Genomic DNA, 11,385 nt, shown 5'->3' with positions numbered 1-11,385 from the left:
TATTTTCCCTGTTATATATTTGAATGATAATCACGGTTTTGATAATCACAATGTGTATTTCTTATTTAGTGTCAATTTACCAAAATGCCAAACGTGGTTGTTCGCTTTAATGGGTTACTTACACAACACGGTCTAAATTAATCAATATTTCTATATCGGCATGGAACAATAAATTAAACAGAAAATATTCCTCAAATAATTTAACAGATGCCATAGTAGAGATATTGCAAATGAAAGACTGCCAGTCAACAATCAAGTAAATAAAGCTTTATTCATTTGTGTAGCAGCACCTTTTAAAACTGTGTGGTCAATGGCATAGCAAGAAACAAGCAGGATTATGCCTTAAGATATTTTACAGTGTGGAAAGATGTGAATTAGAGATTTTAGACTCAAAACACATACCTCTGAAATTACATTCAGTCAAGTCAAATGAGTCAATGTGGTGGTTGGTGATTTTGACTTTGGGGTTCATAGCAGCAAATACTGATTATTCTTATTGGTAGATTTAATGCTGGGGTGAAAGGGCGCGAACACACAAAACAGTACTTTGTTACACTTTTACATATTTATTGACCCTACCCAAATGGATCTGTTACATTTAACCAGCGTAGGGAAAATGGCAAGTAGTTGAATGGGCCGGTTGGTTGCTAAGCAGCAATGGCGGGGCAGGAAAGCGGTTGCACTCCTTTGACTTCCAGAGCCTTGTTGAAGTGCACATCCATGGTCTTTGAGGCTTTGGTGATCTTCAGGTTCCTCATGCAACCTCTGAAGGACGTGCGGCTGGTCAGAGCTGCCTGACGGACACCGTCTGGACGAGACATGTAGAACGTAGATGTAAAACTTTGTCTGGTATTGTGGTGAATGAAACTTGTGCGTCATACCCGGGTAGCCTCCCACATAAATGGGGTCGTTGGTGTCACAGGTGTTGGAGCGTGCATTGGGACTCTGAGCTTGACTCTGCTTCCCATCCACCAGCAACTCCACCCTGTGGCGAATCTTGTTGGCGACGACAGAGTGCCACTGGCCGTCACAGAACCCGTCGCCGTCGGGCACGTGCAGCGCCGTGATGCGTCCGGCGCCGTTGTCCACGTGGAAGAGCAGCTAGAAGCGGTTCAAATTAGGGCAGTGTCGAATCATTTGGTATAATCTCAAATAATTCATCATACCCGGCCCTGAATAATTTCGAGACCAAGTCCATCGTTGCCTTGATTACTGATGGTCAAAAGGACGCCGTTAGTTCTGCTGGTTCGGAACTGCAATGCGATGGACACATCCAGACCCACTCGATAGGTGGACACTAGAAATAATGAGTAATTTAGAGTTAAAAAAAAACCCAACAAGGTGGTTTTATTTGGTTTGCATCACATCATATGTGATGTATGTACCTGCTTTCAAGAATCCGGTTCCGTCAAAATAAGTTCCTGGCTCGGTGGCGGAGAAGCATCTCCCGACCATGTGACTGGACGTTGGCGTCTCCATATCAAGTTTAAAGTCTTCAGTAAGCGCCTCGGCACGACCTGGCGCAAGGATTACAATGACTCATAAATGCACCCAAATAAGTAGGAATTGATTTTTGGGATATTTGAAAAGCATTCTTACCCGGAGCGGCGGGCTTTGTGGTGACGGCACCTCCCACCATCTTTAAGCGACGCAGGCACCCGTTGATGCTGAAAAGAATCTACAAGCAGAAGTTTGCGCTCTCAGTATTTTGTGCATTTCTTATGTACCGTATTTTCCGCACTATAAGGCGCACCTAAAAACCTCCAATTTTCTCAAAAGCCGACAGTGCGCCTTATAATCAGGTGCGCCTTATATATGGACCAATATTGAGCCACTACAGCAGGCGTGTCCAAAGTCCGGCCCGCGGGCCAAATGTAAAAACCTTATATATGGACAAAGTTTTAAAATGGGCCATTCATTGAAGGTGCGCCTTATATATGGACAAAGTTTTAAAATGGGCCATTCATTGAAGGTGCGCCTTATAATCCAGTGCGCCTTATAGTGCGGAAAATATGGTACTACTTTTCCTATTTTCACTTTCCCTTACCGGCCCGATCCTCTTGGTGGTGTAGTTGTGTGGTAGGCCGCCAACGTACAACATTCCCACCACATCTAACAGGTCAGCCTGAAAATGACAATATTGTCACATTGATTTTTGTGATGAAATGCATCTTTGGCAATAACATAAAATAACCGTCATGAAAACCTTTTTGGGGCTAATCATTTGTTTGCTGTATCGGCCATCCACCACCAGGAGTGCCCGCTGCTTGCTGCGAGCCACACGGATCTGAAATAATAATAATTTTTGCACTAAATTCAATTTACGATAGAGGTTGTCCTACCTTATGCCAGTTCCCATCATTAATGGAGTAGGGGACGCATCCAGATGTGTTACCATGACCGAGGTCATAACCCAGGCACACCTGTCCATCCTTAATCTGTGGATGACAAACATTTATAGTTAATAAGTGCTACTGAATGGAAACAAATGTTCTTACTTGATACCTGAATGGAGACAAAGTCAGCGTGGTTGATTCTGGCCATGTAGAGAACCAGTCCCGATTCCTCATGTGTCCTCAGCTCGAACTCCAAAATCAACCTGAAATAAATACAGGGCGATTTATTAAACTAATCAAAACGAAAGATTGTTATCGTCTGTAAATTCTAATTTCCATTCTAAATACAAACCTTTCTCTCACTTTGGCGTCATCGAAGGCAAAGCTCATATGACTGTTCCTTCCCAGTCCAAACTGGTAAGACTTCTCCAGGGCCACAGGGGCCACAGCCGAGGGGCATGAGTCCTGGAGAATGAAGAACATGTCAGAAACAATAATTGGTGGATTCAATAAATAACTCGATGAGGTCTTATTGAAAGTGCGCTGTATTCACTGAAGAGGCGATTTTCCCGGTTTTTTTTTTCTCCCATTTCTCAGTTCAATGAAAAGGTTGTGGCCACAAGGTGTCAGTGTTGCAACACAAATACACCCTATCACTTGAAATCATCTGTTGCTATTTTCTCATCTCATCTTGATCAGTTAGGCTCATCCTTTCATTTTTTTTGGATCCAGTCTGATCTCGTCTTCACACTTTCTTGCCCATCCCTGATCTAATTAATATTTTCGCTTTCAACTTGATAGCCCAACATGACGTCTAACCTAAGCATCACCTGTTTACCACCTGCATACTTGTGAGACCGAATTTAGAGACACTATTCAGTGTGTGTTTGTGTGTGTGTGTGTGTGTGTGTATCTTAATCTCCTCTTGTTCTCTTTCAAGTGGAGACATTCCCCGCACGGCGACCTTGCTTTGTTACCGCCGACACTCACCTCTTATCATGCTCTGTCTTCATATCCGCTCCTGCTCAACCTCTGCCTTTCTTCTCTTTCTCCACCTCACCCAGCCTCCTTCCGACAAAAGCAGCTCTCTCGCTCTCTCTTTCCTTCTCATTCTTCCCTCCCCTCCCTCTCCTGCGGCTTTCCATTAAGCCAACAAAAAAAAGCACAAGCCGCCGTCTTCCGAAAGAGTCCTCTCCTCCTCTTCTTCATTGGCCGGGGCCCTTGTCGTCCTCCTTCTAGCCTCTTTTATTCTCCTCTTCATCCCTCCCTTTCTCTCATCTCCTCTGTGGTTTTCCATCAGCCTAACAATAGCGAGATGGTCGTCCATTCAGTGCAGCTCGTCTTTTCTTGGAGGTCACGCCGATTGAATGTGAAGTCATTAAGTCACAATTTTGTATGTGTGTGTGCTGCCATCAGGTTTTCTCCAAAGAAGACTAATCATAAGGTCAAAAGAAGCCATTTTTATAGTCGCTCAGTTATCTTTAGCCCAAATGTTTTATTACTCCAGAGAGAACCACTCAGAAGAATTTGCCATGTTGCTCCTACTGTAAATGAGCGCTCATTACATGCTGTTTCAACCTCTTTGAGCTGCAACTGTGTAAAGTTTAGAACAAGCAAGATGTATTCTATTATCCCTAATTGCCCTCTCGGGATGAATATCCTTGTATCCATAACTTCTGGAGTACTGGCTCTTCAAGTATTTTGAAGTTGAGATGGACCGGATTCATACAGCTCATAGAGAGCGTGATTCAGAGTGGCCTGCTAATGCATTCTTATTTTTTGTGCGTATACAAAATATTAGGTACACCTGCGTCATCTGCGAATGAGTGTGGCTCTACATTTAATTATGTACTTGTGCTCACAGGAAGTTCTTCTCGCTGCTCTGTGGAAAGAATTAGAATTTATGGACTGTAGCTTAAATATAGTTTGTGGACTGTCCACTTCTTCTTAATTACTTTTTCTCAATTACTCTACTGCTAGAGGCCAGGCCAGGGATGGGCAACTTAAAATGATGGAGGGGGTCAAAGGTCAGGCTAAAAGAATTCTGAAAGGTGCAAAATTGGGCTGAAAATACCCATTGCAAGAATCCTGTTGGTATGCAAGTGTGTATACCGTGTCAGCAGTGGGCGGGGCTTCAGCAGAAGTAGGTGTAGCAGTAGGTGTGGCAGCAGGTGCAACAATTGCAGTGACCTCCTATCAGGCATCGGGGGCGGGGAAGAAGATGAAGACGATACAGCCATGAAGCACAGTAGCGGCGTTAGCCATGCAATGATGCTTAGAATGCATTTTCTTTGTATAATATTGCATTGAGCGATGGTCTAACTGCCTCTTAGCATCGCAGCTCCTGCTTTGGCCCTTGCTGGCCCATAAAGCATAGCTGGCATGCACAGTTAGCTTGCACATCGGTGTGACTTCACAGCGCACGGTTGACTCGAGAGAGGGTGTTTAGTGGCTCAAGGCTAAAGGGACGATAAAGAACAATTAATGGGCTGTACAAGTGCGGCGGAATGGAGCGCTAAGGCAACACGGAAAGCTGCATTGTATTCCTCGGAAATCAGTGTGTGACTGAGAGTGCATGGATTCACTTTTATGATGCGCAAAATAGACAGCGTTAAGCAAATGAACGGCTCATATATGTATGTATATACTATGCATATATATATATACCGTATTTTCCACACTATAAGGCGCACCGGATTATACCAGCGCACCTTCAATGAAGGACCCATTTTAAAACTTTGTCCATATACAAGATATATACATTTGGCCCGCGGGCCGGACTTTGGACACGCCTGCTGTAGCGGCTCAATATTGGTCCATATATAAGGCGCACCTGATTATAAGGCTCACTGTCGGCTTTTGAGAAAATTGGAGGTTTTTAGGTGCGCCTTATAGTGCGGAAAATACGGTATACATATACGTGTATTTATACATTTCCTTGTACCTACGTATATTTATAGTTCATATGTGTTTTCAAATCCAAATATGCTTACATATTTTCTTTTATAAGGTAAGGTCGCTATGATGTTAGTGGAATCCACAATATGATTCAATATTAATAATAATGATGAGAAACAAGCCTTAGTAAGTGTTCGTGTTTGGATCACTCACGGCAGAAAGTTCAGGAGGCGATGTAACAAATGCAGGAGTGGGCGCGGGTCGGTGCGGTTCGGTCGTTTCTACTTCCTTCTCATCCTCGTCCGTCGGGTAGGGAAGAGGAGGGAGCGGGGCAAGGCTGGGACACTGGCCGATTTCGGCGTTTTCAAAGGAAACCGCCTGGGAGAAATCTGACAGACTGTGACAGGGACAAGACGTGCGTTAGAAGAAATGGAAAAGAATCCTAATAACAGAAGGTGAAAACCAAGTCGATATTTGCATTCGTACACTTCAACCGCAATCATTCTAAATGTCAATTTTACATTCACGTACAAAATCAATAACCCGCGCACACGGTAATATCCATAAACTAGACAACCAGCCAACGTGGAGGACTAGCGAGGGACGAGGAGGCATCACATGGGGAGGAGACGGGTTAATAGGGGTGGAGTGAGGTGAGAGACGGACAATCAGGCCCGATGAGAGTCATGAATATGTTTATGCACTCGGACAGATCTAATCCTGCAGACCAGGCACAAAAGTGACAAAGACTGTATTGTCATTGTCACGCCAGAGGCTGACACGGCAGGTTCAAGGTGAAAATCTCAGGTCTAATGAACTGAAGTGATCAATTGGACCATCAAGGAATATTTAATGCGGTAACATGAAAAATTGTGTCGGGATGGCTTTTGGGGTTACTCACACAGAGTTGACCATGAGATTCCATATACATCCTTGGAAGGGAACGTTGACCCTGTTGGATGTCCTCTCCACCTCAGAAGGAATACCACCGAGGAACACACGATGCAAGATGATTGGCTGGTCATTAGGAAGTGGAGACTCCCTCTTTGGCTCCTCATCTACTTGCACTGCAAAAGATCTGATGAAAAGGCAAAATGCTTTGCCATCTCATGGAGAAGAAAAACTGTTAGGGAGAAATGCGCTGACCTGCCGGGTAGTCTCTCGATACGCAACGAGTGCTCTCTGCCGTCATTCAGGACGCCTTGCTCAGGCCGTCTGATGACTCGACGCAGACTGTGGCTGCCCGAGAACACCAATACCTCCAGTAAGCCTTTGTTCAGCATCACAGAGAGGAAAGGCTGAGGGAGAAAGGACGGAGTGAACTTCATTATAGGCCTTGAGATCACTGAAGGGTTAGGATTAGGATAACTGAAATTGGTTTATACACCGTATGTTTTCATAGGGCAGCCCTGAAGAAATAATTTCTTCAGTATTGTCTCATGAAAAGATGTAAGGCTCCTTCTGGACACAAAAAAACAAGTCAAGATGTGGCGTTTAAATTTCCTTAGATGCCACAAGATGGTGCCAAAGTCTTTTCAGATAGGAAAGTAGTGCTGCTTTTATATTCTGCCACAAGATGGCGCTAAAGCAAATAGAAAGCCTTTATAGTGGAAATGTTGGAGATCGATATTTGAAAGAGCAACGGAAAATATTTTTTAAAAGTGAATAGGTGAACACAATCCAGCTTTCACATCTGATAAAAAATAAACCAGTTAAATTGAAAAACACACCCATTTAATTCCCAACTTGAATTTGGCGGCATGTGTTAAACTTTTGCGGAGAGGCAAAGAGGGGAAGAATGGCCGCAAACGTGCGTGGACAATGTCGGTGAGTGAGAGGGTCGGAGAGTGGCGAAAAGGGGAAAGTGGAGACGAGTGTGAAGAGGCGGCAGACGAGTTGGGGAAAGGATAACAAGAGATGAGAGGAACGCTGAGGAGAGGATAATAGGGGGGACGGGATGAGAGGGCAGAGAGCAGAACAGCAAGAGAGAGATGAGGCAGCGAGAGAAAGACCGAAAAGGTGGGAGAGAGCAGCGGTGCAAGGTCAGGCTCATTTGAATTTTAATTCACTGTGTGCCATGGGGCGAAGTGGGAGACAATTTACCACTTGAAAATGGAATTTCAATTTGAGGTCGGGGGACAAATTGAACCGAGATGTAGCTACAACATGCCGCTCGCTGTGCTGCCTGCGCACACACGGAGAGCGCCGCTTGGCATACGTTCAGATGAAAAAGACTCACACGCTTAGCATGAAATCAAACACTCGCCTTAGTTTATTTTTACGTATCACTTTCCTCTGTGGCCACCTCCCAAATTGTTTTTTCGATTCCCGAAGACTGTATTTTCTTTTCAAATGGTGTCATGCCCTTCAAAAGTCCCACTTTCACCTCCAAATCTCCTCCATCTTTTGTTTCTTGTTCTCTTTCCTCCACCGCCGCCCCGCCCATTAGTCAGGGCCAAGTTGAGTTGATGGTGTTCTTAACCTCGCTTAACCTTTCCACACAGTCACACGCGCACACACCGTCCCTTCCAGCGTTGTTAGTAAAAATAGATTTATGCGCCCAATGACCAGTAATGATTGATAAACCAGAGGTAACCCTTTGTCCTCACACACACATGCACACACACATTTTGTATTTGCTAAATCACACCTGCAAAGCACGGGCAACGTTCACGGCGAGATTCCCCCAACCCATTTTGTGCGCAAACCGTGCACGGTTATAAAATGAGGCCGATTGTCTCCATCATTGTGTCAAACATTATATTGATGTACTGTGGATGTAATAAAACAATACAAACAATCCACAAATTATGATTGGTGTGCATTTGCGAGCGTGCGTACAGTTTAACGAGCACGTGAAACCTCGTTAAGGAATGAGATTGCGATGACGGTAAAGTCATATGCTTTGTTTAATAGTTGTTGGTGTGTGTGTGTTTGGAGGACACTGCGTATGTGTGTGTGCGTGTTTATTGGCATCCATATCCAATTTGCGTTTGATAAAACTGGTCCATTTGTCAGCAAAGGCAGACCTTATTAAAATGCACTTATGCATTCACTTGGTGAAAGTGTGTGTGTGTGTGTGTGTGTCTGCATGCCATTAACTCACCTCTCCCGATTGTCTTCGTTTCCTCTTCGAGATGACGTTTTGGTGACGGACCTGCGGAGAACAGGATTGCTTAATTTTTTTGGGCCATATATATATATTCACGCTACTTTAAGCGCTATAAAATGCCAGCTTGATCTCTTAATAAAAATGATTTTATAAAGTGGAGAAGAAAAGAAGAGGACATCAGTGTCCATTTGACTAAGCTCTTCAGGCCACTTCTTGAATTAACTACATTTCATCATGCGTGATTGAATAAAAATGATGATGGCTAACCTGTTGGTTAATGGGAGGAGCTCCGCCCACTGCTAACAGTAAGATTCCAGTGTCCGCTCGGGTGCTGAACGACAGGCTGATCTCGGTGCCAACCGCCAGGGACAACCCGCCGAGCTCCACGAAGCCCGGCTTGGAGAAGCTGACTGTGTATAGATTCTATGAAACAATACGAATAATTATTTTATTTCAAGTAGACGACCTTGGAAATGACCCCCGGCTCTTAATACAAACATAGAAAGTATCCAAACATGGGCTTTTCAAATGGCTGCTCGAGTGCATGAATAAATTCTATTAGTTAATAGAAACCTCGATGAATGCCTTGAAATTCTATTGTGGAGTGCATTTGTGTAATTTGGGGGTAAACAAGCATGAAGGACAAATCTTTATTTATTAAAGTTGTACTAATTAATTATGATCTGCGCTTGAGTTATACAATGACCCAAAAGATGTATTATGTGATTTGAAATAAAAAAATGAAGTAGTCTTACCTCTACATTACATCCTTTGGTAACCCCGATGTAATCGGAACTACTGAGGAGATTATATGGAGTTCGGGATACTTCAATCTCCCGAAGGCAGCCGACATAGCGCTTTAGCATGACCTCCGACCTAGAACGATATTAGAATCATCAGACTTTCTAATCTCTTAAAAGTCGAATGTAATAGGATCATGTGTTCATTAATTCAGCCTTGAACGCTTTGCAGTGTATGATTGACCTGAAATCAGCGTGAGCATAATTTGAATCTGGCATTTGTCCTTGTTATTAAAAAAAAAAATAGGCTTCATTAGTTGTCATTATTTTGGATTCAAGCCAAGTTTAGACTGAATTCAACAACCTTCCACACCTTTTGTAACAATTTGCTGTCCCACTGAGAATTGGTGAAGGTTGTCAGAGTGCCCTCCCCCCCCGAAAAAAAACACAATTATTTTTATAACAATGTAAAATATTGCAAAAAGTCACAAACTGTTGTTACTGGAAGGACAAATGACACATCCAGGTGGACATAGAAAGGGCAGAAAGTGATTTCCAGACGCTGTGCGGAAGAGTAACAGCCATTAGGGACTGACATACACAAAGTGTACACACACACACACACACACACACACATTGTGGGCTAAATGGCACTCCGGTGTGGCTAGCCTCATGCGGAGAGCAATTTACAGTTACACTTTTTGCGTAGTATGAACTTGTATTCTTTACCTGGATTTCATGCTGTTAAGAAAACACAATAGCACGTTAACACAAATGTTATCTTTTTTTTTCGAGAATCTTCCACTGTTGCTTATCAGGCCTTACCTGTAGTTTCCAATGGTAGGCAGACCTCCAAAATAAATACTCTGCTTCTCCTTGAGGTTCAGCCCAGTGGCCGTTCCCAGAGACGTCGCCCCGATTTTCTCCTCAGCACTGGTGTCAATGTCCACGATGGTCACTGTGGCTGTTCAAATAATTCATGAACAGAAGTCAAAATCTCTATTTTCATGAAGAGGTATTTGGCGTTGTTTACCTTGCTTTTTGTTGCGAGACATGGTGAGGGATTTCCAGTGTCCGTCGTTTTGACGGTGAGCTGATATGGCGCTGGCAGCTCCTGAGCCCAGATCAAAGTTCATCTTCACCTTGCCACCTTCTAGCTCCAAGGACATAAAGTCTTTCTATAGGCAGTAAAGATGGAGAGAAGATCCATTCAGGAGATTTTGCATGGATCAATACAAATTGTGTAATCATCGTAGGATGTCATCCAGCTTTCATACCATGTCATCAGTTGCCAGATACATGAGCAGCGCATCGGAAGCGAATGTTCGGAACTTGAATGTAACACTGGAAACATTCGGGTTCCATCTTGTGGGTCGTGCCACTGAGGCGTAGCCTTCCCCGTCCAGCTGGACGGTCCCTTCACCATTTGATGCCTGGGGGCTAACAAACAGTGGGGGAAAAAAAAAAATGTTGTGACGTATATGTCGGAATATAAGGTGCACTTAAAATCCTTTCGTTTTTTTAAAAATCAATTTTTTAACCTGTATATGGAGATTTCTAAAAAAAAAAAATCATTCAGTGAGACTACACCTAATAATCTGGTGCACCTTATAGTCTGTAAATAAACAGAAAAATAATATAATATAATAAAATTAAATTAAATAAAAAAAATAATACAATAAAATACAATAAAATAATATAATATAAAAAGAATTAAAAAATCAGTCTTTGCATACCTGACAACACATCCTTTGCAGTCTCCCTGCCTGTCCCTGTAGTTCCACAGTCCAATTGGTTTCCCATCAAGGAAGGTTTCTCCCATGCAGCCCGTAAAAGTTGTTGTCCTAACAGCATCCGCTTTCTACAAGATAAACAAATGACATTGATGATAAAGTTTCAAATCACACCAATGATTTATAGTTACCTTGACCGTGCCGAGTATTCCGCCCACAAACAGGTATGCGTTCTGGTCCACGTCCAGGATGGTGTAAGTTACGGGTGAGTTTGCACTGTTTGGGCTCGGCACAACGCCGGCCCTCGGACCTTCCAGAGGGTACACTGATATGGTACCGTTCAATCCGTTACTGCAGACGGACAGAAATTAGGAGATAATTATATTTATTAGTAGGCATTTCCTGGACAACCACGCGTGTTCTGTCATATGAAATCAGCCGTTATGAACTAGAAGAGTAAAAAGATGGAGGAGGGAAAGTGATTGTGGCGACATGGCGGGACCTCGGAGATGTACAGTGAAATTGATCTGCCACCTTGAATTTGTTGTTTGGTCATGTCCAACAAT

The 11,385-nt window shown here is 43.4% G+C and overlaps 1 protein-coding gene across 9 annotated transcripts in view; it reads right to left on the bottom strand.

Annotated features, from left to right (window-relative positions):
* Positions 1-252: 252 nt before the first annotated feature.
* lama2 (laminin, alpha 2) overlaps positions 253-11,385 on the bottom strand; it is a 68,091-nt gene continuing 56,958 nt past the window's right edge. For 4 of the 9 annotated variants that reach the window (XM_037245369.1, XM_037245370.1, XM_037245374.1 and 1 more), the window contains 23 exons: positions 11,011-11,170; positions 10,823-10,947; positions 10,364-10,526; positions 10,120-10,264; positions 9,912-10,050; positions 9,816-9,827; positions 9,102-9,222; positions 8,614-8,769; positions 8,341-8,391; positions 6,381-6,532; positions 6,136-6,312; positions 5,448-5,631; positions 4,449-4,529; positions 2,689-2,801; positions 2,506-2,599; positions 2,343-2,438; positions 2,207-2,287; positions 2,048-2,125; positions 1,600-1,678; positions 1,386-1,517; positions 1,167-1,297; positions 882-1,101; positions 253-808 (listed from right to left, as the gene is read on the bottom strand). In XM_037245369.1, coding sequence (XP_037101264.1) covers positions 648-808; positions 882-1,101; positions 1,167-1,297; positions 1,386-1,517; positions 1,600-1,678; positions 2,048-2,125; positions 2,207-2,287; positions 2,343-2,438; positions 2,506-2,599; positions 2,689-2,801; positions 4,449-4,529; positions 5,448-5,631; positions 6,136-6,312; positions 6,381-6,532; positions 8,341-8,391; positions 8,614-8,769; positions 9,102-9,222; positions 9,816-9,827; positions 9,912-10,050; positions 10,120-10,264; positions 10,364-10,526; positions 10,823-10,947; positions 11,011-11,170 — 2,851 coding nt within the window. In that variant the 3' untranslated portion in view covers positions 253-647. The remainder of the gene's footprint in view (positions 809-881; positions 1,102-1,166; positions 1,298-1,385; positions 1,518-1,599; positions 1,679-2,047; positions 2,126-2,206; positions 2,288-2,342; positions 2,439-2,505; positions 2,600-2,688; positions 2,802-4,448; positions 4,530-5,447; positions 5,632-6,135; positions 6,313-6,380; positions 6,533-8,340; positions 8,392-8,613; positions 8,770-9,101; positions 9,223-9,815; positions 9,828-9,911; positions 10,051-10,119; positions 10,265-10,363; positions 10,527-10,822; positions 10,948-11,010; positions 11,171-11,385) is intronic. The other 5 variants (XM_037245372.1, XM_037245378.1, XM_037245376.1 and 2 more) reach the window with 2 other exon arrangements.

The sequence above is a fragment of the Syngnathus acus genome, chromosome 24, assembly GCF_901709675.1.
Source record: "Syngnathus acus chromosome 24, fSynAcu1.2, whole genome shotgun sequence".
NCBI classification, from domain to species: domain Eukaryota; kingdom Metazoa; phylum Chordata; class Actinopteri; order Syngnathiformes; family Syngnathidae; genus Syngnathus; species Syngnathus acus.
Note: the sequence above shows the minus strand (reverse complement) of the source record. Positions and strands in the feature narration are given on the sequence as shown.